Below are 27,099 nucleotides of genomic sequence, written 5' to 3' on the forward strand. Positions count from 1 at the left end.
ATGTTCCTGTATCTCCTTTTCCAGCCTCAGCCACTACTTCTAGGTTACACTCCTTGCCAAATTCGCCCTGAGGAGTCCCACCTCCTGAGGCCAAGCCAATAAATCTTAAGCAAAGAATTTTAATATGTGCATTCCTTCCAATCTTATGTTAAACATTCCAGCACTTCATATGGCCGGAGTTTTAGGCTGAACAGCCAATTACAGCCTCTTTTTTGGCCTTTTGTTCTGCTCAGTTAATTTTAATCTCAACCGACTTGCACCGAACCAGCTCAGATAAGCTTCTTACAAGGATCTCTGGTTAATGTTGCTATTGTTGGTTCAAGATAGAGTATGAGCCTGCAAACTTTACTGCACTTGACTTCACTGCCAATTACACTGCGGGAGGAGGGGGGAAGAAAACTTATGAGGGTTTAAGATAAGAATCAATAGGGGCAGACACTCAGATCTGTCCACATTATCTGCAGCCTTCTCTCGGTCCCAGGTTAAGAGGCAGGAGCTGCTAACTTTTCCAGAGAGCAACCATGGCTTCTTTGAACCTTAGATATGAAACGTGCAAAGTCCATTTACAGACTTAGTCCATATATCGAGCTCAAGCTCCATGGTGTCTCCACATCACATGGCTTGTGCTAGTTACAGCAGATATTCACTTATCAGGGAAGAAAAGCAGTGAACTCCAGCACACCCCTGGAGTGGAAGAAGAGGCAAGATCCTAGTCTGGTCTGGTTCAGATGTAATGCTAAACCAGAGATATGGAACGTTGGCTCCAGGCTTTTCTACTGGGCTCTCAAGACTTTCAATAAGTGGCCTTGGGCTGCCCCATCCCTCCTTCTAACCTACTTCACATGTGAGGGAGACTAAAATGGGGGGAAGAACTACATATGATGCCTTGGAGGATGGGTGGGGTAAAAACAAAATAAGTAACGCATAGAACAGGCTTCCTCAGTCTCAGCTCTCCAGATGTTTTTTGGCCTACAACTCCCATGATCCTTAGCTAGCAGGACCAGTGGTCAAGGATGATGGGAATTGTCATCTCAAAACATCTGGAGGGCTGAGGCATAGAATCATAGAGCTGGAAGGGAACCCAAGGGTCATCTAGTCCAATGCAGGAATCTCAACTAAAGCATCCATGATATCGTCAGTAGTGTAGATGAGATCCATGCTAAATAAAGACCCAAAGCTTTATTGAACCAGCCGTGCCCCATTAAACATGCCTAGACTTCTTAGTAAATATTGCAGCGTTTTTGGAGCCCAATGAACAGCACCACAAAACAGTTCACAAAAACGGCAAACACAATCCACCACTTCAGTTCTCTTGATGTTTTAAATGTGTGTGTCTTTCAGCCTGCAAATAAAGCACCGATGGGCCAATTTACTCAAAGTGGGAGATGTTATTCAATTTCACTGCTTTTCAAGCAAGTAAAGGCAAAAGACTGGTGTGCAGGCAGTAGCTTGTTACACCAAGTCCTTACACCTTGGGTTCATTCCATGCCCATATTTCCACCCACTGCCAGCTGTACCTATCCCTCCTCCTCCTCCTCAATCTCTCCTTTTGACAGTCTCCTCTTAACAAGTTTAATGTCTTTCGTGAACATAGGTGTGTTGGGGTGTTTTGTTTGGTTGTGGTTTTGCTTTTGCAAATGGCCATTCCACGTAAGCCAATTCCTTTGAGCAATTCTCCCTACCTGCAATTTTGGTCCTTACGTGATGTGTGCATGAAAGAGAAGGAAAAAGCGTACGCTAAGTATGAAGTTGGCCTACAAAGAGAAAGAATCCATTGTGCAAAGATCATAGGCCTCTGGACTTGGAAGAACTTTACACATGTAGTCAACGCAGGCAAAGAACAAGGACCTCAATCAGTTCTACAGGAGACTGACTTTTGTTCTGAGCAATTAAAATTCCAATCAGCCCTCTGTGTTCTTCTGCCAAATATCATCAGACTGTCCCCCTTTCTCCTCCCACCCTACCATGGAACAGTATCAAGAAGTTTTAAATTGCACAAAGGTTACTACTGCGTGTCATTATCTCAAACTTATCACCACTCATGGTGCTTCCATACATCTTATTCTGTTCTGAACAATCCCTGTGATAACTCTTGGTGGAGGTGAGGCAAGGAACCACAAATCTCCCACCCCAGAGTTTAAATCTCAAACTTTTATTAGTTTGGGGGATTTTTAGTTTAGAGAAAAGGCAACTAAGAGGCGACAGAACGGAAGTGAATATATTTATGCATGGTGCGGAGAGAGTTTTCCTCCCTCTCTCGTAGCGCAAGGACTCGGGGACATCCAACGAAGTTGAACATTGGAAGATTGAGGACAGACAAAAGAAAGGACTTATTCACACACTTAAACTGCGGAACTCACTGCCACAAGAAGCAGTGATGGTCACCAATTTGGGATTAGGCAAATTCAGGGAGGATAAAGCAACCAGCGACTACTAACCCTGATGACTATTTTCGCTGTGCTGCTTTTCCCAGGAGAACTCGCTCTTTAATGCTCTATATCGGAACAAACAGCAATTCTGGTTTTCCATAGAATTGTTTTCAGTGGTAAAGAACAGGTTTTTGCAGGGAACAAACGCTGGGGCAAGAACACAAAGAAGAAGAAGTTCTCAGCTTTAATTAATAATAATTTAAAGCACAAACCTGTACCGAGAAACGTGGCACAAAAGGAAGGCTGGATGATCCCATAGGTGAAAACAAACACACTGGATAAAAGCTTATCTGGTTAATAAAGCAAACACTTTGCAAAACAGAAAGGCTTATGAATTATAATTCCTACAATTCCTGACCATTGACTATACTGATTGGGGCTGATGAGAGCCGGAATTCATTATCATCTGGGGGAGTCACAGGTTCCCCATCCTTGGTATACAGAGTTCTGATCATTAGTGTGTTGAGTTAGCACTATACCTTCAAAGCATATTCTTTCCCCTCAAAGAATTCTGGGCACTGTAGTTCCAGAATCACTCACTGAGTTATAATCCCCAGAAACCCTTGGCAAACTACAGTGCCCAGAATTCTTTGAGGGGGCCAGGATGTGCTTTGAATGTGCTTTAAAAATATAGTGAGTATGTAACCAAAGCTGTTCCTCTGAAAAATCCACCTCTTCCTACTCATTCCTGGGGGTTTTTCCAGCCAGAACTCAGTTCTGACACCTCTCAGGTGGGCGCCATTGCCATTATAAGAGAACATGGTGAATTCTGGCACCTCTTTTCCTAGAAAAACAGCAATGATTCTGCCCTTCCATTACTTCTGGTGGATTCTTGGCATTCTAGCTTCAGGAGAGGAGTTAACCACGCAAGTCTTGAGTGTCAATATTACAGATTACAGTACCTCAGGAACAGTCTAAATCCCCGGCGATAAATTCTTTATTCCCCCTATGAGCTTCTCTTAGCCAATGTCAAATACGTATTCCAGAAACATGACTTCTGCCTCTCTGAAACATCAGCATCCCCCGCTATCTCCATCCACTGGGGTAAAAATAACTTAATTATGCTATCAAGCTGTGCTTAGCAAGACCAGGAGACTGACATTAAGAGTGTCAATCATGTTGTCTCCTCATTTTGCACCATACGCATTTTGCACATTCTTTCCTGCATCAAAAAAGCCACGGGTGTATCAGGGTTAATCATCAGCCGTATTGTTTGTACAGTTTCCCCCATCAACTTAAAAAAAAATGGGAGACCTACTAAAGAAGGTACGACCTGTCTAGTCTTGCTGACATCTGCAAACATTTACTTCCTGATTCTAAAAGTAACTGCAATGTGCCATTTTTTTTATATAAAAAAAAGAACAGGTCAGTTGCTAACATGAGAGTTTTGCGTAGACACATTCATTGATTCAACAAATGACAGGACTACCATTCCATAACAACGCACATAAACTGGTATTCGGTGCAGAATACAACTGATTTCTAGTCTTTAAGGGCTTATGCAAAACTTCAAAACCTTAAATTCTTTTTATATCCACTGGTTTTAACTTTTCGATTCTGCAAAACCAGTTGGGATAGTTCAGTCAGAAGGGCATGAGACTCTTAATCTCAGGGTCTTGGGTTTGAACCCCACGTTGGGTAAAAGATCCCTGCATTGGAAGTCCCTGTAACCTCACTTCTCGCAGTTTGAGAACCAGCAGAAGACCCTCAGAGGAGGACCTCAGTGCATACAGAACAGACAAAAAACTTTCCAAATATACAGCAGACACAGACATATGGACTGATAAGACACAACTGCACTGATTTGTTGGGTTCTTGTTTTTTAGAATTCCAGAGCCATGTCAGGAAAGAGGCTGTTAGTGAGTGTGTGTACACACGAACACATATCCTTCCTAGCCTTTTTTGTAACAGAAAACAGCAGAGAAAAAGATGGAATCCGGGCCTCCCTTCTTGTTGCACTCAAACTTATTACTCTTCCAGACCGCTGTCTATCAGTTCTGAATTATTTCAGTAGGGAGGGTCCCGGTGTTTTGTTTTTCAGGTTTATATAACGGGGGGGAATGAAATAGCAAATGCAGTGTTTAGACTACTGGGAAAATGCAAGGCTGCATAGGCAATCTTCATAATCACTGCTGCCCTTTACAGAAAGAGGGAGAGGTGGGATATAAATCACAAGCGGAGCAGCTAGTGTAAACTAATGAGAATGAACAGCATGCCAGGGATCTGCTGGATTTAATCTTGAGGCCGGAATGCCAACAGTAACTTGAATCTCTTCCCAAAATAAACCTTACTGAAAGGGGAAACAACACGGCACATCAGAGAGATGGCAGCAAAAGTTAAAAACAGAGGCATAGCTTCTTTGCTGGTCTTTTGTTAATGTCATTTTTAGAAGCCTTAAGTAGGCCAACTTCTCCAAAAGTTTGAAGAAGAAGAAGAAAAGTCAGCAGGAACCTGGAACAGCTTTTAAAAACAGAAACCCTAGCAAACACCACAGAGCTCATCGCGCCACACATTTTCCATCAATGGTACCTATTGAAGTTGACCGGGTAAAGGATGACATCTTCTGGTGCTCTGCCATCCCATTGGATAATATAGCTTTGCTCCAGCATCACCACAGGCTGGTACTGTTGGTACGGCACCCCTCTGTTCACACCGTGTAGCCACAGAGGATGGAAATGGTATGCGGCTCTGGCAATTGATAAGGTCAGATTCTCAGGACGCCTGGCTTGAATATAGAGCTGAAAGAGAAAGCGGGAAGAGACCTATGTTACAGCCAATCAAGCTCAGCTTTCACACATGCATTCAATCAGCAGCATGCCCCTTTGAAGACTTTTGCCAGCAAAGGGCTCTGGGCATCCAGAGCTGTAGCCAATGGACCACTTCCAACATAAATAGTGCATCAGCGACACAAATAGCATTCTGAAGGGTTATTTCTTGAGAGAGAAAATAATCACAGGCAATAGAGATTGTCCCCAAAATGGGAATCACTTAAGCTCAGTTGGTAGAGCATGAGACTCTTCACCTCAGGGTAGTGGATTCAAGCCCTACATTGGGCAAAATATTCCCATACTGCAGGGGGTTGGACAATATGATCCTCGTGGTCACTTCCAACTCTGATTCCCCAATGGGAAAACAAGGGAATGGGCAGTGAAATGCTACTTGGAAAACAAAAACAAAGCCATGTAAGGTGCCAATGAAAAATGTGGCCCCTGCAAAATGAGCCAGGATACATTAGCAAAGTTTGGGAGCTTCAGGGAGTGGGAAGAAGGTAGATCATGATCAACTGGTTGGCCTTTGGTTCACCAAGGATTTCTGTTCCCAATTGTTCAAGAATAGCAACAAGGGGGACTTTTCAGCCACTGAGAAGAAGTCTTCTTATCCTTAGTGCTGACTGGAGCCAATCAAAGTGAAAGGAGGTGAGGATTGGCTCCTAGGTCATTCTAGAGAAGGCTTGTAGGAGAGCACTGAAGAGCTGTTCTGTATGCTAAGCGTTTAAAGGAAAGGTAAAGGGACCCCTGACCATTAGGTCCAGTCGTGGCCGACTCTGGGGTTGTGGTGCTCATCTCACTTTATTGGCCAAGGGAGCCGGCGTACAGCTTCCGGGTCATGTGGCCAGCATGACTAAGCCGCTTCTGGCGAACCAGAGCAGCGCACGGAAATGCCGTTTACCTCCCGCCGGAGCGGTACCTATTTATCTACTTGCACTTTGACGTGCTTTCAAACTGCTAAGTTGGCAGAAGCAGGGACCGAACAACGGGAGCTCACCCTGGCGCGGGGATTCGAACCGCTGACCTTCTGATCGGCAAGTCCTAGGCTCTGTGGTTTAACCCACAGCTCCACCCGTGTCCCTATGCTAAGCGTTTAGGAACATTGAAAACACAAGGTGCTTCTGTTTCAAGAGAATGGGGTGTAAGTTTTGTTACGTCAAATGGAATGCCAAGGAAAACACAGCTCAAGTCACTCCAAAAGAAGATAACAAAGCACTCCAAATCACTTGCCCATGTATGTGCACAGAGGGGGGAAAGCCCAGATTCAACTGGAGGAGGCACGCAGAGATCTCCTCTAAGCATTGCAATGCATCCCTAATCACTATTATTCTAGAATTGTAAGATTGCTGTATAAACTTAGAAGGTTATAATCTTAGAAGGGGGCGGTGGCTGCAGTGGCGTAGCGTGGGGGGGTGCAGGGGGGGTCGGCCGCACCAGGCGCAACATCTGGGGTTAGGGCAAATCCAGGGTTAGGGGGCGCAAATCCACGGGTTAGGGGGCGCAAATTACTTGCCTTGCCCCGGGTGCTGACAACCCACGCTACGCCACTGGGTGGCTGTGAGAGGGCATGGCTGTGATAATCAAGAAGGGATCCTGAATTAGCCACTACACTACATATGATGACATAAAGGTCTGAGCAAGTTCACACTGGGAGAGACGTTCCATAAGATATTTATCCCCAATATATGCTAACAAACGGCATTTATGGTAGTTCTGCATTACATGCTATGTTTCACACGAGAGAAAGAGACTAGCAATTGCTGTTTCTCTGACAAGGATGCAGTGAGTGTTACAAAGAGAGAGAGAGGAGAAAGAGAGAGGGGGAAGCTTTGCGGTTAGTTAGAAATATTTCTAGACTGACTGCACTTCTAACTGCAGCCAACGCATGCACAATTTCAAGGATTATAATCAAGACCATTTCTCACTTTCCTATAGCTAAGCAGTCAACATTGAGTCCTGCATATTCATTCTTTTACTATGTAGTTTGGAATGACTGACAAGTCCTTTCTTGTATCGCAACTATGATTAAGAAATGGTAGCATCCAGGTGAATGCAAAGATAACCTGACTGCAGGCTGGTGACCAATGACACCCCCCCCCAAAAAAATACCTGGTTTAAAAATGTAGGGTAGTATTCAGCTAAAGCTTATTTAGAGTAGGCCTACAGAATTTTATTGACCTGCACATTTTCTGGCCTTCTGCCAACACTTTTAATATAGGACTACTAGATGACAACAGGGAGATTTCTTATTGATGGAGGATGGTTGGGGGGTGGGAGAGGTTATCCCACCTTTTTGGCCCAAAGATTCTGAATGAAACTCGCACTATAAGCTAACACAACCAACAAGATATAGCTAATGATTGGTAACGGTGAAATAAAATAGGCAAAGAAACAAAACACCACAAAATAGGGGAGGAATATTAAATAATGCTGGTGATAAGGAGAGGCTTTAAAAAGGATTAGACAAATTCTGGTGGATCGTGCGGAACTAGCAAAACTGACCTACAGGATCGGTAACCAGGAGGAAACAAAGTTCCAAAGAGATTGGAGTAAATTTGTGGATTATATAAGTAATAACTGTAGAAACGTGAAGACGTTAGCAGGACTGAAATAAATCTTATGACGTGGACTGGATATTATTAAGGAACTGTGGAAAGGGGATTGAAGTAAGAAAACCTGCTGAAGGGAGGGAGGGAAGTCAGTGCTCAGTAGGGCATTGAGAAAGAAAGTGGATAGGTGATTATGGAACATTATTGTTTTTTGTTTGTTTATGTGAAATGAAAAACTAAGAAGAAGCATATTTTAAAATATAAATAAATAAGATTAGGCTAGCCTTAATAGCTATGCTCTGCCTCCACGGTTGAAGGCAGCAATGTTTCTGAATACCAGCTGCTAGAAACCACAGGAGGGGAAAAGGCTCTTCTGCTTGAATGTGACCTGATCCAGCAGGCTCTTCTTATGTTTATCGTATGTTATTCATAGTGTAGAGCAGTGCTTTTCAACCAGTGTGCCGTGGCACCCTGGGGTGCCTTGAATGGTGGTCAGAGGCGCTGTGGGCAACAATGGTCTCTGTCCTTCTTTCCTTTCTTCCTTCCTCCTCTGCCCTCTCATGTCTCTGCCTCCCAAAGGCTTGCTCAGCTGTTTATTGCAGCAGCCTTGGCTATAAGCTCCGCAGGTGAATGGTGCCTCTGGGAAGCACTTCTCTTTGGGGAGTGGGTGAGCAGCTTAGAGACCAGGGGTGGCAGCAACAGCTACCCAAAGGAAGAAGAAGAAGAAGAGGAGGAGGAGGAGGAGGAGGAGGAGGAGGAGGAGGAGGAGGAGGAGTTTGGACTTGATATCCCGCCTTTCACTCCCCTCAAGGAGTCTCAAAGCGGCTAACATTCTCCTTTCCCTTCCTCCCCCACAACAAACACTCTGTGAGGTGAGTGGGGCTGAGAGACTTCAGAGAAGTGTGACTGGCCCAAGGTCACCCAGCAGCTGCATGTGGAGGAGCGGAGACGCGAACCCGGTTCACCAGATTACGAGACTACTGCTCTTAACCACTACACCACCCTGGCTCTCTAGGATTCCCAAGGAGAGGAGAGGAGGCTGAGGGAACCCTCCACAAGGGAGGGTGTTCGAAAAAGGGTGAGAGGCTGCCAGCTCTGCAGGCAAGGGAGACATAACTGGGCTCCTGAGCCCCACAGGGGTGCCGCAGAAAGAATGTGGTTGGTCAAGGGAGCCGCGGACTCAAAAAGGTTGAAAACCTCCCTCCCCCTCCATCCCTAATACATGTGCACACAGAACATACATGTACGTTTGGACTAAACTCAAGAATCAGCATAAAAATGATCAAAACACACATTTACTAAAAGGGGATTTCACCTGTCTGTACCGCCAAATGAATACAGGGTCTTGTCTCCTGAATCCAAAAACAGGAGGGGAAAGAAAAGCAGATTTGGTCATGGAGTTTCCAAAGATCAAAGGGAAGCAAAGGGTTTCACAGTCCTCCGTGATTGGAACTAGTCCTTTTTATGCCTTTCAGAGCAAAAATTCAGAGCGTGCACACAACACCAGTCTGTCTAAGCAAGACGGATGCTGCCTTTAGCTTCTGAAAGTTGATGGCATTTTGAAAGCTAAAATTTGTGCTCTGTTTCAAAGCAAATACCTCTCCCTGCGCTCGTGCCAAATTCTTATGCCTTCCCTTCAGTCCAGGCAAGTCCTGAACTAAATTCCCCACAGCTTAGATGCTGATTGGATGGGAAACTCTAGTAAAGAAGGGACAGGTCCCAGAGAAAATGACTGTTTGTTCTTGCCTTACACAGCCAAGGAAAGTTCTTAGGACGGAAAAAGGCTCTCACTGCATGGAGTGCCATAATGCGCTTATAAAAATAGACCAAAAAAAGGAGAGAGAGAGAAAGAAAAAGGGGGGGAAAGAGCTTATCTTGTTTACAGTTCAGAATTTTTATGCAGCACCAAGTAGCTAGATGCAGAGCCATTGCCCGTGTGAAGGGTGGAGCTGTGGCTCTCTGGTATGGAACATGTTTTGCACACAGAAGGAACTGGGCTCAAGCCTAGGCATACTCAAGTAAGGATGGGCGGATATGTCCATTTCAGTTTCTCATTTTTTACAATCATTAAGTTCAGTTCTCCACATTTCCACATTGGTTTGCAATTTTCAGTTCATGAAAATTCATCAGCATTTTTGTGCGAATGGCTTCCAAAAGTGATGTTTTCTATGCAGTTTGACCTGGTGTACATATTTATGAAAAGCTATTTCTCCAAATATAATGCATTTCTGAACGTTATTCTTCCTAATATATGCATTCTTTTGCACACTTTATCCTAGTTGGGTTGGGGGGGGGGGTTTGTGTGTTTGTATGCATTATTTGGCTCAAAAACTGCATTGCAAAGTCTAGAGAGGTGTGCATTTCAAATGATGGGTTTGTTCTGATTTATGTATTGTTTTGAAAAGTGCAACTTCTTTTTAAATGTCACCTGAATCAAATTTCCCCCACATTCCTCAGGTTGGGATGGGAATTGCCAAAATGCAGCATTCAACATGGCCTTTTCATGCCTGAGATGTCTATTTTCAGGACCCACTCTATTTTTTTCTAATTGCATTTTCATATTTTTTTAAAAAAACCAACCTGTTATTAATGTTGCATTTTAAATAGTTGTAACCTACCCAGGGATCTTAGTAGAGTGAAGGAGGCAATACATTAAAATATCATCACCATCATCCCTGTCCATGAGATTGCTACTCATCAGTGTAAATATGGGGACAAGCTTGCACATGCCACATATACTGAATGCTGATGTCTGTTTCCACATTGGATACCATTGGAACCAATTCCTAGGGGCCAAAGTCCCTTTGGCCCCCAAATAACATATTTGAGGGGGCCGGTGCACCACAAAGTTGTTGGGCATTGCCATTCAAGCGGTATTTGTGCACCATGTCTTGTGATCAATGATGCGGGGTGGGGGTTACCTGCCCCCCCCCATATTTTACACAGCAAGCAGTCCCGATGGATTCTTTTGCCAGGTACACAGGGCAAAATAGACACAGAGGATGGGATACAAGAAGCATTCAAAATCAGGGCTTATCCGCACTTTACATTTAGTGCAGCACCATACCACTTTAAACAGTCATGGATTCTGCCACAGAATCTTGGGAACTGTAGTTTGTTAAGGCTGCTTGGAGAAGACCCCTATTCCCTTCACAGAGCTACAATTCCCCGAGTGGTTTAACCTTCAACCCCTCTTCCTAGGAAATGGTTTCAAATGGTAGTGCAGATGCAGCTTAAGAAGCACAGTGGCAGCTCTTACATTGCTCCTGACAGATTCATGAAAGTTGGGGTGGGGGCAGAAAATGGGTCTGGGTCTGGCTCCTTTGCAGTAGATCATTAAAGGCTTCTGGCTCGCAACTGTCTACCAACAACAGTTAAATGCTTTTCCCCCTACCCCTGAATTAGGTTGCTCAAAAGGATTGCTACTCAAGCAGAATTGGATACATGGGTCACAGACTTCTTCGTCTCCTTCTCATGCACAACTGTGGTTCAAATTATTTCTTAAAAGAATAAATAAAAAGAGTGGAGAAGCCCAAATTTCAATGAAACTGCTGAACATAGAGAGGGGAGGTTTAACTCTTCCCTCCCCAGCTGTGGTTCTAGAAAAAAACAAACCCTGGAGGTGCAACTAGTGTTAGAAATCTCCCATTAGCACCCATGAGAGTCTTCTTCTTCCTCTTCTTCTTTCGTATATATTCATTTAATCTGGGGTGGGGACACCTGTGGTCCTCCAGATGTTGTTGGGCTCCATCACTCCTCATCAGCGTGGCTAATCTGGAGGGACACAGGCTCCTCATCCCTAATGTCAGGCTTCCTCAACCTTGGCCCTCCAGATGTATTGGGACTACAACTCCCATGATCCCTAGCTAGCAGGACCAGTGGTCAGGGATGATGGGAATTGTAGTCTCAAAACATCTGGAGGGCCGAGTTTGAGGAAGCCTGCCTAATGTATTGTAACCTGCAGCTTGACCCTTAATCATGCATTGACTATGTTCCCAATCAAAATGGTTCAGCCACGGCAGGTAAAATGTAAAAAATGAAACTACTTTAATCCAAAAATGAAACTACATAGACAAAGATGTAGGGTGGCCTCAGGCCAATGAGGATGGCCAGAACATACATACATATATATATATATATATATATATATCTCAGCTAAATTGACTTTTGGGGACAATAAACTATTCCTATTGACAGATTATCCCAGCACTGCATGCCAAGGGGAAAACTGCCCTGTAAATTATTCAGAGAAGGATATTAAGCAGATGCTAGCTGGATCTGCAGCCCAATGTCATGTTTTAAATTCCCTCATGCAGCCAGGAATTCTCCTTGCTAATGAGAAAGTCCTGGAGAATGTTAATCATATATCTGAGGCTCTGAGAGACAACACACAACAACAACAACTCTCCCCCGCCCTGTTTTTGGCAGCTTTCAACACTCCTGCTTTCCAAACGCTCTTCTAATGCTAACCAGCAGAGCCATGCAAAAATGTGCAAGAAGTGAAGAATTGAGAAAAGGAAAAGTTGGACAGGGCTGTAGGCAGATATATTCATTTTCTCTCTGTTCTTCATTCTCTCTTCATCCATCCATCCATCCATCCATCCATCCATCCCCCATTCATTTTCTCTCACACAACTCCATAGAGGCCCCTCTCTTACCAGCTAGCTTTTCTCTCTGGGACTCCCCAGCCTCCTCTCTTCATGCCAGCCTCTCTCCATTTCCTTCCTTCCTTCCTTCCTTCCTTCCTTCCTTCCTTAATTCATTCATCACTTCAGCAACACCAAAGCTTCCTTCTATCATCCCACTGAGAACATCTCTGCATAAGCATCAATGGTCCAGCCTTAAGGCAAAAATTGTGCACTGTTCCTGGTCAGCATACCATATATAAAGGTAAAGGTAAAGGAACCCCTGACCATTAGGTCCAGTCGTGGCCGACTCTGGGGTTGTGGCGCTCATCTCGCTTTATTGGCCAAGGGAGCCAGCATACAGCTTTTAGGTCATGTGGCCAGCATGACTAAGCCAACATGGCGAACCAGAGCAAAACACGGAAACGCCGTTTACCTCCCGCCGGAGCAGTACCTATTTATCTACTTGCACTTTGACGTGGTTACAAACTGCTAGGTTGGCAGGAGCAGGGACCGAGCAACGGGAGCTCACCCCGTCACGGGGATTCAAACCTCTGACCTTCTGATCAGCAAGTCCTAGGCTCTGTGGTTTAACTCACATCGCCACCCACGTTCTATCATCCCACTGAGAACATCTCTGCAGAAGCATCAATGGTCCAGCCTTACCTGTGCATATTTTCCAGCGCAAATCATTCCGTTCCACCTTGGGACGATAAGGCAGCCCGGGTGACGAATCAGATAGTTGTCTGACCTGCCCACAAAGGTGCCTGGATAGCCTGTCACTGAACCATCCAAATCATGGAAAATCGAGACCTTATCACCATCATTATTATTGTCTCCAAACCACTGGCCTGGCCTGCCCAAGAACACTCTGAGCCCAACCTTTGGAGAAAGGCAGATAAGAACAGGGAGTCATTATTACTGCAGGAACTCTATTGCATTTCAGGCTACTAAAATAGCTATTCAGTGCTTATGTCCCAAGATTTCCATGGTGGAAATGACAGGACCCCGCCATGAGGGCTTTGTGGTTTATCAACTGCATAGCAGGCAGAAAATTCAACAAGTGCGGCCTTCCCATCACTGTGTCTCTGCACTGGAAAGAATGCATCTGATGAATTTCCACCTGCTATGCAGTGGTACCTCAAGTTTCAAATGCCTCAGGTTACAACCTCCGCTAACCTGGAAGAGTTACCTCGAGTTGAGATCTTTGCCCCAGGATGAGAACGAAAATCGAGGCCCCATTAGCAAAAGCACGCTTCTAGTTAAGAACAGTTTCAGGTTAAAAACGGACCTCTGGAACGAATTAAGTTCATAACCAGAGGTACCACTGTATAGCTCTTAAAGCAAGTTTGGGGGACCAGGGAGCCTGGATGTTGATGGATTTCAGTATCGGCCACCCCCAGCCAGCGTGGCCAATTCTTAGGGATGGTGGGAGTTGTGATCAAGCAACATTCAAAGGGCCACTCATTCCCCAATGCTATTTTTAAAGAGTTATGTAACGGACAAAACATGGCAGTCTTGCACTGTTTGCTTGACAGTTTCCCACTTCAGGGTACCAAGGAGCTCCAAAAGACACAATAAGATTTGATCCTCACAACCACCATGCAAGCCGATTTAAGCTGAGAAAGCACCAACTTGGCCAAAGGCTACTCAGTGAGCTTTGTAGCAAAGGAGAAACTTGAACTCGAATATCTGCAGCCCAAGCCCCGTTGGATGAGGAGTTTATGGCCATCTAGATGCTGTTAGACACTAACACCCATCAGCACTAGCCAGTATGGCCAATAATCACAGGATAATGGGAGTTGTAGACCAACATCTCAAAAACCACAAGTTCTCCATCCCTAGTCTTGCCTGGCAGTGACTCTTCCCAGTTCCAGACAGGGTTCCTCACACATCTTTGTTGGAAATGCTGTGGATGCTGAAACCCTCTGTTGTATCTACAGAACCCTGCATCTACATTGCTTCTTCATCGGCATCCTTGCACTCTGTGCTTCTATGCCCCCACCAAGCACCTTAAAATGAAGCTGAGCAAGGGAACACAAAACAAGATTCCACCCTGACACATTCAGTTTCTCCAGATGTCTAGAGGAGAGCATGAGGAAGAGTGAGCCATCCTTGTGGTGAAGGGAAGTTCTGGTCCAAGTCAACTCAAGCAAAGTTTGTGATCTTCAAGAAGCGGCCTACAAGAGTAGAGCCTCTTACACTTGCTCTGCACAGCTATCAAGCACCATGTGGTTACGGGAGGGTGCAACCGAATGAATTCCTCACCCTCCGTCTGACCTTCAACGGGCAACGTTTAAACAAGTTGCAAAGTGTGTGATTCACTGAAAGGCAGGAGGCCAAAAGAACTTCCCTTCACCACAAGGAAGCAAGAAGAAGACACACCTAAACTTTACACACAAAAATTAGGAACCCTAATAATCAGTGCTGACCATGCACTAGGAACATTAGTCAGGCACCTAAATGCTATGCAGGAATCTGCCTTACAACAAGTCCAACCAGTGGTGCCTCTAGCTCAGTGTTGTCCTCACCAATGTTCCTCAACTGTGGATGTTGCATGACAACTTATATATCATGCCTGACCACTGGGCTAAGTTGGCTGGGAATGATGGGAGTTGTAGTCCAACATAATCCAGGGAAACTCTGCCTGACAATGTACTCTGGACAACCCAGGAGCCAGAAAGACCACCTCTCCCTTATACACCTGCCTGGAATTCAAAATCTATAGATGCCCTCATGATGCCACAGTCCTCTGAGAATATGGAATTTGGCAACTCACAAGAGAGCATTCTTAATGGTAGCACCCCAATTCTGGAATGCCCTTCCCTCTCAGGTGCGGTTCTGAGTTTTGACGCAACACTAATGGAGTTTTGGCGCAAACTAAAAATGTGCATTTGGCCAGAGCCATGCCCCCTCACCTGGCTGATGTATACTAATGTAGTTAATAAAGTGCTTGATCTGACGGTAATTTGTACTTAAACCAAATATTGATTTATTGTACTTTAATGTTCCTCACAGTGTGTTAACCACGATGAGCGAGCTATAAATAATTTTAATTATTCTGGTATATGTATTTGATTCTCAGTTGCAGCATTTGATGTTTTGTGATGTGCGTTCGCCTCCTTATTGGGCGGACGGCTTTGCAGGCAGGCCCCGGGCCTCCCTTGTAAACTGGCTTATCACAAGCCGGATCGACTTCCTGCCGCCAAATGGGCCAATGGCTGCAGGAATTAGGGGGCATTCCCCTGGGTGCAGGACCAAATGACCAATTGTGGCCCTTGGCACCACGCCCAGGGGAAGTTTAAATGACCGGACTGTGGGGTCTTTCAGCCTCTCTCTCGCTAGGCCGGTTTGACTGTTAAAAATAGGTGGCAAACGGCTCAGAGATTCCTTTGGAAGTGAGAAGCAGGCACAGAAATTGTTTAAATAAATAAAATGCATACAGGAGAATCAAGCAGAGGCACATTCCCTATGGCCAAACCCACACAAAAAGAAGATGGGACCAGTTAACATCTCCCCTGACTTACGCTTCTCTCCATCCTGACCAGCGTGGCGTTGTTCTGAGGACTTATCTGCCAGGCATTCTTCATGAAAAAGCCAATGGCGCTTGAGTGCCTGTCCACAGTAGGAGTAAACTTTCTAAAAGTGCATTTCGTCAGCCGGACAGGACCGTCGTATATCTGGAAGCCACGGATTGGAAACGTCCTATGAAAGTTACAGAAACGAAAGCAAGAAGGGGTGGGGAACATGGGTTTTTAGCTCTTTCTGAAATGTGTTACTTCCATTTTATCGTTTATCAGATTTTATTTACCCTCCCGGGGGGCTCACTAAATAAGACTCTCTCATTTCCTCTTCCAAGAATTGTGCAAGGCAGATTAATTTAGCAGATAAGAGGGGTTCAAATGATAGCCTTTACAGTGGTACCTCGGATTACAGACTCTTCGGGTTACGCGTTTTCAGGTTACGGATGCGCCAAAACCCGGAAGTACAGAAACGGTTTACTTCCGGGTTTCGGCACACTCGCGCATGCGCAGAAACGCTAAATCACACTTTCCGCATGCGCAGAAGCACCAAATCGCATCACACGTGTGCGCAGACACAGCACTGCAGGTTGCAAATGCTGTGGGTTGCGAACGTGCCTCCTGCACGGATCACGTTCGCAACCCAAGGTTCCACTGTATATGTAGGAATAGACAAATCTGTCAGTTCTGGTTTCTCTTGGTTTCCCAATTTTCAGTTCCTCACATCACTTTGCATTTTTTAAAAAAAGTCCTCATGAAAATTCATCAGCATTTTCGTGCAATTTTTTGGCAATATGGGTGGCGGCCATTTTGCACAGGACCACCGACACATTGGTTCTTTTGGACCCAGAAGGCGGCAGAACAAAGGTTTAATGGAGCGGGCTGGGGCATAAAGGGTTGTAACAGGGCAAGATGGGCTTATGCATGCTCCGCCAACCCGAATGGGGGCCAGAAAGAGAACTCCTGCGTAAAATGGTCACTTGTATATGAACGTTTGTATGCAATCTTGCCTACTATACACATTTTTGCAGACAAATTTTCCAAAGAATAATACATATTTGTACGGTACTTTCATTAATCAATGGCATCTTAATGCACGCTTTAATGCATGGATTTGTGAACACATTACCCAGTTGGGAGAACTACACTGCAAAATTCAGAGAAGAGCAAATTTCGATGGATGGCTGTGTTTCAGTTATTGCATTCCCCACCCCCAAAAAGTGTGAATTAGGGTGGGTTTGGCTATGAATGCAAATCAAATCAAATTTCTGCCCCTTCCTTAGTCAGGTGTCTGCTGGCCATGCCTCCTCCAGCAGCTCACCCAGTGTAAGTGAGAAAGGGCCTCTATGAACATACAACAACAGCATCTGTAGGGTTTCCCCACCTGATTGGGCAACCCTGGCCAATCAGGATTCTCCAGTCAGGTGGAGTCCACCTGTACGAACTGCCCCTTACTCACTAACTCCAAATTTGTAGCTGCCACTTGCCCTCAAATTCACTTCACATGGTCATTCAACACATAGAGCATGTTTGACTACTTGTACTGAATTTTTCCCTACATTTATTTTGTCTATTAAATTTCTATAATGCCTTTCATACGAGGATTACAGGGCAGTTTATGATATAAAACCACAAAAGAATGTAACATACATTGCTCTTACTGCTCCCGTCCACTTTTATAACAACTCTGTGAGGAAGGTTAGGCTGAGAGACAGTGACTAGGGAGACTTCCGGTCGGCGCCAGCGTCTTAATGGCGGTCTTTGCCTTGAGCTCCGAGGCAGGACTGCTCCACGGGTTCGGGTCTGACCCGCTACGGCGAGCGGGGGACCCCTAAAATCACAGGTGCTGAAGCCTGTGAACAAGGAGATTCGGTGGGCACCTTTGCACCCCCCGGTATTGCGAAGGAGCCTTTTTAAAGGCTCCGGAGCGGCATCGGGTGTGAGTGCGGTGCTGAGGATCGCAACCCAGCTCGTGGAGCGAAGCCGCGTCGCCATTGACGGAGAGCGCCGATTCCTTCCTGAAAATTACCGATTGGCAACAAAACCTGTGAGTAGGAATTACAAAATATTTGAAAAGGACTATTTTTAAGAAGATTCGGCTGAAAACGGGAAAGGCAAAATTAAGGAAGTCAGCCTCCCGGAACTGCACGATTAACGCAGCAATGAAAAGAGCTAGCTGTATTTAAAGGGAACGCTTTATTTGAACTTTGCTAAACCCCGACATTGAAAAGACCTTCCCCCCACGGAGCGGGAGTAGGGGGGAAGGAAAATTTGGCTTAATCTAACCCGCTAGAAGAAGTAAGCTTTGAAAGGGAAACTCTCCGCTGCCGATACCTTTGATCAGGCTGCCTGAGCGGTGAGCGCCTAGAAACGAACTGTCAAAAAAGAGAGGACTACGGATATAAAGTAAGACTATATTTGAAACATAGTAACGGGACTTTACTTGGCAGACCCAGATTTTTAAATGGCAACAAAGTAGGACTTTGGGTTGGATTTTATCTCCTTTGGGACATTGTATGGCTACTTGCTTCCCTGTTTCTTTGTTATTCCTGCTTGGATACAATTTCCCCCTCTAGAGGATTAAAAGAAAGACTGCAGTACTGAGGCAAGAACTGGGTTTTTCCACTTGCAATCTTCCTGTGGGAACGACCTTGAGTTATGAGCACGCCACTGGATGAAATATCAACAAGAAGCAAAACAAAGCAAGCTCAAAAGCAGGCTCAGAAAAGAAGCTCTATATCAGGAGCAGCAGCTGGACAAGAAAAAGTAACAACAGCATCAATGGATTCTATGACACAGGCACTGCTCAAAATAAATCAATCTTTAGAAGTACTCACTAAGCAATCTACAGAGAACTCTAAGAAATTGACAGAATTAACAACAAGATTGGACTTGAATACAACGACAATATCGTCTAACACAGAGTCTATAAATCGTTTAATACAAGAAAGTACGGAAACAAGGAAAATAGACGAGACTGCTAAAATTACTGCCGAGGAAGTCAAGGGAAAATTTGTACCTATTGTAAAGAAGGTACATGAACATGATGCAACCTTAGCTCTTATGGAACTGGAGAGGAAAGGCAAGAATCTGAAATTGAGACTGGTACCAGAGGAGGAAGAGGGCAACCTTGGGGAATTTCTCACAGACAAATTTCAAGAATTTTGGACTGATGAATTAGAAGGAGAAGAAGATGAATTTGTAATAACTACAGCCTTCCGGATTGGCAGGAAGCAAGGCAAGAAACCAAGGGATTGTTTAATCACTTTAAGATCCAAGGAAGAAAGAGATAAAATATTGAACCTACATTTCCAGAAGGCACTGATTATTAAGAATTCTCAAATACAGATTTACAAAGATATTCCTAAATATTTTTTGGGAGTAAGACTTAGTGGACTTGCTGAAACAAAACAACACCCCATTCAGATGGGAGTTCCCACAAGGGTTGTCCTTTAACTTTAAAGGGAAGAAAATTAAAATAAAAACAATCCAAGATAAGGAACATTTTCTGGAGAGAAATTTTGAGGACTTTCAGAAAGGAACCGTGAGTGAGAGGGAAATACCGGATATTGCAAACTTATCATTTGGACTGACTCCAGCACCGACTGATCAGGAACAAGAACTTGGAGCAGTTGGTGGAAAAGACACCCAATAACAAATATGTCTCTGCAACTTCTGAGTTGGAACTGCAATGGTCTTAACCATCCCCGAAAAAGGACTCAAGTGTTTCATATATTAAAGAAAGAGCAATTAGACATAATATGTTTGCAAGAAACTCATATTGCCAGAATACATAGAAAACTTTTGACAAATAAAAGATTAGGACTGGAATTTATTTCCTCAGATAAGGTTAAGAAAAGAGGAGTGGTGATCTATGTTAAGGAGAAATGGGAACCAAAAATGATTTTCAAGGATGAACAAGGAAGATTTCTGGCAGTGGAAATTCAAATGCAAGGAGAAAAAATTTTGATTGTAGGTATTTATGCACCTAATGAGGGGAAGGCTGAGTTTTTCAAGAAGTTGCATGAGACATTAACCGATTTTATGGACTATAAAATTATAATGATGGGCGATATGAATGGAGTTGTCTCCACAAACATGGATAAAGCTCAAAGACAAGTAATTTCTAAGGATGGGAGACTTCCAAAGACTTTTTTTGAACTGACTGACACAATGGACTTGATTGACATTTGGAGAATAAGGAATCCTCTGGAAAGAGAGGGGACCTTCTTCTCTGAAGCAAAAATGACATGGACCAGGATTGACCAAATATGGATCTCTAGTAATCTGGCACCAAGGGTTAAAAATGTCAGAGATAACGATCTTCGGAGCTTGACCGTTGAGCCGTGGCCTCTGATAGCTTTACGATCCCAATCAGTCATTTGCAGCGTCCGGCACGCTTCCTTCTAGCTGCGCACCAAAGTCTGCTGTCTCTTTGGCCACGGCTTAGCAGAGTAGCATACAGCGGTGTAAAACAGTCTTTTTCTCCCTTGCTCCATGCAAGCATACACAGACAGATTCGTCTATTTACAGCACTTTATTGGAACATTTCAGCCCATAAAAGACCAGGGCTCCTTTCAGCCATGTTAAAACATGTCCGTCTCTCTCAAGACACACAGAGAGAACAACAAGAATACAGACTCCTCCCAGACTCCTCCCAGCTTCCATAGCTGACGTCGGAAAGTGACGCACACCTCAGAACACTTAACCAGTTAAGTTCTGAACTATCACAAAAAATACAGAAATCTGCCCAAAAACTTGCTCTGATCATAATGCAGTAAAGATGGAAATGAAATTGACAACAGCTGGAACTTTTAGATGGAGAATGAATGACACCCTTTTTAGAGATGAAGCAATTGTAAAAAAGGCCCAAAAGACTCTGAAAGATTACTTTGAAATAAATCTAGGAACAGACCTGGAAAGAAGAATAATATGGGACGCAAGTAAGGCTGTCATGCGTGGTTTCCTAATTCAACAAAATTTGATAAAAAGGAAACAACAGAATGAGAAGAAAGAAAAAATTTGGAATCAGATGAAAGAAGGAGAGAAGAAACTGAGGTCAAAACCAAAATCTCAGGAGACTCTAAGAGAAATAAAATACTACCAGACCCAATACATGGAACTGATGAACCAAGAAATAGAATGGAAAATAAAACAAATGAGGCAAAAAACTTTTGAATCAGCTGACAAATGTGGGAAATTGCTGTCATGGCAATTGAAAAAGAGACAAAAGCTGAACACTGTGACGTCCCTTGAAGTAGAGGGAAAATTTATAAATAAACCAAATGAAATTAGTAATTGTTTTCAAAGTTTCTTTAAGAAATTATATGCACAAGGGCCAAAAGATGAACAAGAGATAGAAGAATTTATTAAAAAATATGGACTATCAAAGATCTCGGAAAAAAATAAGAGGAGTTTAAATGAAAAAATTACGAATCAGGAAATCGAGGGTGCCATCCAGAATATGCAATTAGGAAAATCACCAGGGCCAGATGGACTGACGGCAAGATATTATAAAGAAATGAAGGAATGGTTAATACAACCACTGAAAGAAGTGTGTAACCAAATTTTGGAGGGGAAAAAGGCTCCCGAATCGTGGAAAGAAGCATTCATCTCACTTATACCGAAGACAGAAACTGAGAAACATCAAGTTAAGAACTACCGCCCTATATCACTCTTAAATGTGGATTATAAATTTTTTGCAGACATTTTAGCAAAAAGATTTAAAAAAGTGTTGTTAGAGGAGATTCATAAAGATCAAACAGGCTTTCTCCCAGGGAGACATATGTCAGATAATGTAAGGAATATTATAGATATTTTGGAACTACTGGAGACTGATATAAATAGAAAAGCAGTTTTAATTTTTGTGGACGCGGAGAAAGCCTTTGACAATATCTCTTGGAGTTTTATGAAGAGGAATCTCCATGGGATGGGGGTAGGCCAAAACTTTGAAAACGGTATAGGTGCAATATATTCAGAGCAAAAAGCTAAATTAATTGTGAATGGTGTAGTCATGGATGAAATTCCAATAGAAAAAGGGACACGACAGGGTTGCCCAATATCCCCTCTATTGTTTATATCGGTCCTGGAGGTGTTGTTGAATATGATTAGAAGGGACCAGCTGGTTGAAGGAATACACCTCGGAGCTAAACAATATAAGTTAAGAGCATTTGCAGATGATCTAGTTTTGACTTTACAACAGCCAGGAGCCAGTACAAAAAGAGTTTTAGAGTTAATTGAAATATTTGGTCAGGTGGCTGGTTTTAAATTAAACAAACAAAAGACAAAGGTACTGGAAAAAAATCTAACGATGGGGGAAAAAGATAGTTTTCAAAGAGAAACTGGCTTGGAGATAACAAAAAAGGTGAAATATCTAGGGGTGAATTTAACATCTAAAAATATGAATTTGTTTAAAGACAACTATGAGAAATGTTGGTCGGAAGTGAAGAAAGATTTTGACACATGGTCTAGATTGAGATTATCCTTGTTAGGCCGAATTGCTGTTATTAAGATGAATGTATTGCCGAGATTGTTGTTTTTGTTCCAGACACTACAAATTATAGATAAGATGGATTGTTTCAAGAAGTGGCAGAAAGATATATCAAAATTTGTCTGGCAGGGCAAAAAACCCAGAATAAAATTTAAGATTTTAACTGATGCAAAAGAAAGGGGGGGTTTTGCGCTGCCGGACTTAAGACTCTATTATGAAGCAGCAGCTTTCTGCTGGCTGAAGCAATGGCTACTTCTTGAAGACACAGATATTTTAGATTTGGAAGGGTATGATAACAATTTTGGCTGGCATGCATATTTATGGTATGACAAGGCAAAGATCTATAAAGGCTTTAAAAATCATATTGTCAGGAAAGCTTTATATAATGTTTGGAATCGATATAAGGATTTGTTGGAAAATAAAACACCCAGATGGTTGTCACCAATGGAAGCTAGAGCAGTTAAAAAACTTAATATGGATTCAAATTGGCCAAAATATAGTGAAATTATAGAGTATGATGGTGAAAAAGTCAAATTACAGAGCTTTGAGAAATTAAAATCCAAAGTTCGAGACTGGTTACATTATTATCAGATAAATGAGACTTTTAAGCAGGACAAGAAATTAGGATTTCAGAAAGAGAGGTCAAAATTGGAAACAGAACTGTTAGAGACCAATATTAAGAATTTGTCTAAAATGTATAACTTGCTGCTGAAATGGAATACACAGGATGAAACAGTTAAATCAGCTATGATTAAGTGGGCACAAGATGTTTTTTTTTTTTTAAAAAAAATATTTATTAAGGTTTTTTTAGATATAAAATGCACACATAAAACAATCTTGCTTCTATCGCAACAAATTCTTCGCTTCTTTGGACTCCCTCACGTCCCCCTCTCCCATTTACGTCGTTAAAAAAATTTTTCCAAACAAATTATCAACTTGTTTACAGTCTCATGTCCACACATTCAAATATAATCTAGCACTTTTTCCAATAAAATTTTTATATTTTCTTTAATCTCACTTAGCATCAAATTTAAATCTAGTTTAGTGGTGGCCAATTTTTTATAATCTAGCATCCTTCTTAACATTCAAACAAATTACAATGTTTTTGTAGATACATCTTGAATTTCTCCCAGTCTTCCTCCATCTTTTCTTCTCCCAGATCTCGGATTCTGCCAGTCATCTCGGCCAGTTGCATATAGTCCATCAGCTGCATCTGCCACTCTTCCAGTGTGGGTAAATCTTGAGTTTTCCAATTTTTTGCGATGAGAATCCTTGCTGCCGTTGTTGCATACATGAAAAATGTTCGATCCTTCTTTAACACCCTCTGGCCGACAATACCCAGAAGGAAGGCCTCTGGTTTCTTAGTGAAGGTATACTTAAATACCTTTTTCAACTCATTATATATCATTTCCCAGAAGGCCTTCACCTTAGGGCATGTCCACCAGAGGTGAAAGAATGTTCCTTCATTTTCTTTACATTTCCAACATTTATTGTCAGACGAATGGTATATTTTGGCAAGTTTAACTGGGGTCATGTACCATCTATATATCATTTTCATTACATTTTCCTTCAGAGCATTACATGCAGTGAAGTTCAGCCCAGTAGTCCACAACCTTTCCCAGTCCTCAAACATGTTATGCCCAATGTCCTGAGCCCATTTTATCATAGCCGATTTAACCATTTCGTCTTGTGTATTCCATTTTAGCAGCAAGTTATACATTCTAGATAAGTGGGCACAAGATGTTGGTCATGATATTATGTTTGCTGACTGGGAGCAGTTATGGACCACAGGCCTTAAATTTACGGCATGTAGTGCCTTGAAAGAAAACATAATGAAAATGATCTATAGGTGGTACATGACTCCAGTCAAGCTTGCAAAGATATATCATTTGCCCAATAATAAATGCTGGAAATGTAATGAATGCGAAGGAACTTTCTATCATCTTTGGTGGACCTGCCCAAAGGTTAAAGCCTACTGGGAAATGATCTATAATGAAATTAAGAAAGTCCTTAAGTGGACATTTGCAAAGAAACCGGAGGCTTTTCTCTTGGGCATGGTCGGCCAATTGGTACCAAAGAAAGATAAAACCTTTTTTATGTACGCAACCACAGCAGCAAGAATTCTCCTGGCAAAGTATTGGAAGATGCAAGAATTACCTACTCTGGAAGAATGGCAGACGAAGGTGACTGAATTTATGGGACTGGCAGAGATGACCGGCAGAATCCGTGATCAAAGGAGAGAGACGGTGGAAGAAGACTGGAAAAAATTTAAACTATATCTTAAGAACTGTTGCAAAATTTCGGACTGATAAAATGTTAAGGGTCAAGAAATAAAGAACTATAGCTGTAAATAGTTAAGTTAAGAAAATTTTGAGGGAAACGAAATATTGAAAAGGAATGAAGGATTGCTAAAAATTTCTGAAACAGGGGTGCAGTGAAGGGGAGGCGGGGGGAAGTCATGTGTTGTTTATTTGTGTGTTTTTTGGTTTTATGAAAATTAATAAAAATTATTTTTTTAAAAAAAAAAAAGAGACAGTGACTAGGCCCAAGGTCACACTATAGGAGCCTTGTGGCCAAATGGGGACTTGAACCCTGGTTTCTCCAGTCCCAGTTCAACACTGTAACTACTATGTCTTGCTGGCTCTTTTGCCACTCTGAATGGAGCCCCTGCATTTTGAACAGCATGCCAGGCTCTGGCCGTCTTTCTCAAGCATTTCGGACATGGCTAAGCAACACAGACAAACACATGTCAGTTTTTATACAGGTGGTTCAGCGTTCTAAAATGCCCCCTTTAAGCACACACAACTTCATTTGCACGTCAGCCAAACCGTGGCTTAGACTGCACTGAGCTAAGCTATGGCTTGTCTTAACATGCTATTCAGACCCAGGCTCGTGGTTTAGATTTCTCCAAACCAAAAGTTGGAACCAAGATTTGTCTTACGGTTTAAAACTTCTGCTTTGTTTGGAAAGAGGGTCCCAATGACATACCAAGTCAAACCACAGTTTAGCTCAGCACAGAACCAATATGTCTGAGGAGCAGCAAAGCAGCTGTAATCTCCTTCCTAGGAGCCTAAAAGTTTCTTCATTTTCACCAAGCTGTGGTCTGCCTTAGTGTTACGGGCAAACCGGTCCAGTATAATACGCTTCAGTAATGCTCTCAAAACTCTGTTTTCTACATTTCCTTCTTGTTTCTACTCAGCGATTGTGCATCTGTTCACAGCTTTGTTTATTAGCTTGTTATTCTTGCTTTCAGTTTGGTTTGACTTTTACAACACTTCCCTCCCTTGTTCTGCTCCGTTAGCACATACACACGTACACATCTTGGAGATCCTCTCTCCTTCTCTTTTGGCAAGTTCCCGCCTTCCTCATTCTGCTTCCTGAATACATGCCAACTTAATTCCCTCATCTACAGTTAACGTATTGTACAAATTTTATCTATGGCTATTTATCTTTCTTTTCCGCGTGACAAAAGACTATTGCAATTTATTGAGGCATGGTCCTCTACAGCTTTTCACACCCTATCAACCAGACACCTCCACCACTCAAATGTGCCCCATCTGTACTGGGAACTGTGGTTTGTTAAGGGTGCTGTGAGATGCTCAGAGTCCACTGTTCTGCCCCCAGAGTAGTTTCATCAATCCCTCTTCACAGGGAACTCTGGGAATTGTAGTTTAGGGAGGGGGAGAGGGGTCTCCTAACAACTCTCAACACCCTTAACAAACTACATCTCCCAGAATTCTTCAGGGGAAGCCATGACTACTTGAAGCGGTGTCACAGCACTTTAAATCTATAGCTCTTGTTGCAGAGTCCCACTTGTTGAACTCTAAGCTCCAACGTCCACATGCGGCACAGTTGGAGGGCTAAACTGTTTAGAGGACAATCCATCTATAATCTTTCCCCAAGTTTGACTAATTCAAATATTCGCTGGAAAGAGCAGCCTAGTCTTCTCACAAGACCATACCCCCTCAGATCTGAAAGAGAAAGTCAAATGTCTTAAAGCACCCCATGTTAAAAATAATTGCCTCAGAGAAGATGACCAGTGAGATAGGGTCTCTCCCCCCCCCCCCCGAGGTGTTCTGTTCTGGTATGGGGCACAATTTTTACATGACGATGTTTTTAAACAAACATCTCTTCACACAAGATACTGAGGTGATAGAATCTTGAGAGAAAACAGTAGCAGGTAAGTCAATGTACTGCCTGACAATGTACTCTGGACACCCCAGGAGCCAGAAAGACCACCTCTCCCTTATACACCTGCTTGGAATTCAAAGATCTATGAATGCCCTCATGATGCCACAGTCCTCTGAGAATATGGTCCATGGCAACTCACGAGAGAGTATTCTCAATAGTAGCTCCCCAATTCTGGAATCCCCTTCCCTCTCAGGTGCGGTTCTTAGTTTTGGCGCAAACTAAAAATGTGCATTTGGTCAGGGGCGTGCCCCCTCACCTGGCTGATGAACTAATGTAGTTAAGAAACCAAATATTGATTTATTGTACTTTAATGTTCCTCACATTGTGTTAACCACTCCCTGGAAGGCCCTTTCCATCTAGCCCAGGGGGTGGGGCCCAGGGTCATCCTGCCCTACTTCAGTGACTCCTGGGAGCCTGGAGAGACACCTACCGGCTGTAAGTGCTGAAGGCCGCTCCCCGGAAGGCCCTTTCCATCTGGGCTAGGGGGCAGGGCCCAGGTTCACCCTGCCCTAATCCAGTGACTGTG

General features: G+C 43.2%; 2 protein-coding genes across 6 annotated transcripts in view; both read right to left on the reverse strand.

Annotated features, from left to right (window-relative positions):
• CEMIP (cell migration inducing hyaluronidase 1) overlaps positions 1–27,099 on the reverse strand; it is a 172,905-nt gene that overhangs the window by 122,591 nt on the left and 23,215 nt on the right. The gene's annotated exons all lie outside the window — the stretch shown is intronic.
• Positions 1–27,099, reverse strand: part of LOC309328603 (cell surface hyaluronidase CEMIP2-like) — a 101,927-nt gene that overhangs the window by 32,094 nt on the left and 42,734 nt on the right. For all 3 annotated transcript variants that reach the window (XM_081838675.1, XM_081838676.1, XM_081838677.1), the window contains 3 exons: positions 15,899–16,076; positions 13,038–13,253; positions 4,959–5,167 (listed from right to left, as the gene is read on the reverse strand). In XM_081838675.1, coding sequence (XP_081694801.1) covers positions 4,959–5,167; positions 13,038–13,253; positions 15,899–16,076 — 603 coding nt within the window. The remainder of the gene's footprint in view (positions 1–4,958; positions 5,168–13,037; positions 13,254–15,898; positions 16,077–27,099) is intronic.

This window comes from Podarcis erhardii, assembly GCF_964252035.2.
Source record: "Podarcis erhardii genome assembly, chromosome: 14".
Lineage (NCBI taxonomy): Eukaryota > Metazoa > Chordata > Lepidosauria > Squamata > Lacertidae > Podarcis > Podarcis erhardii.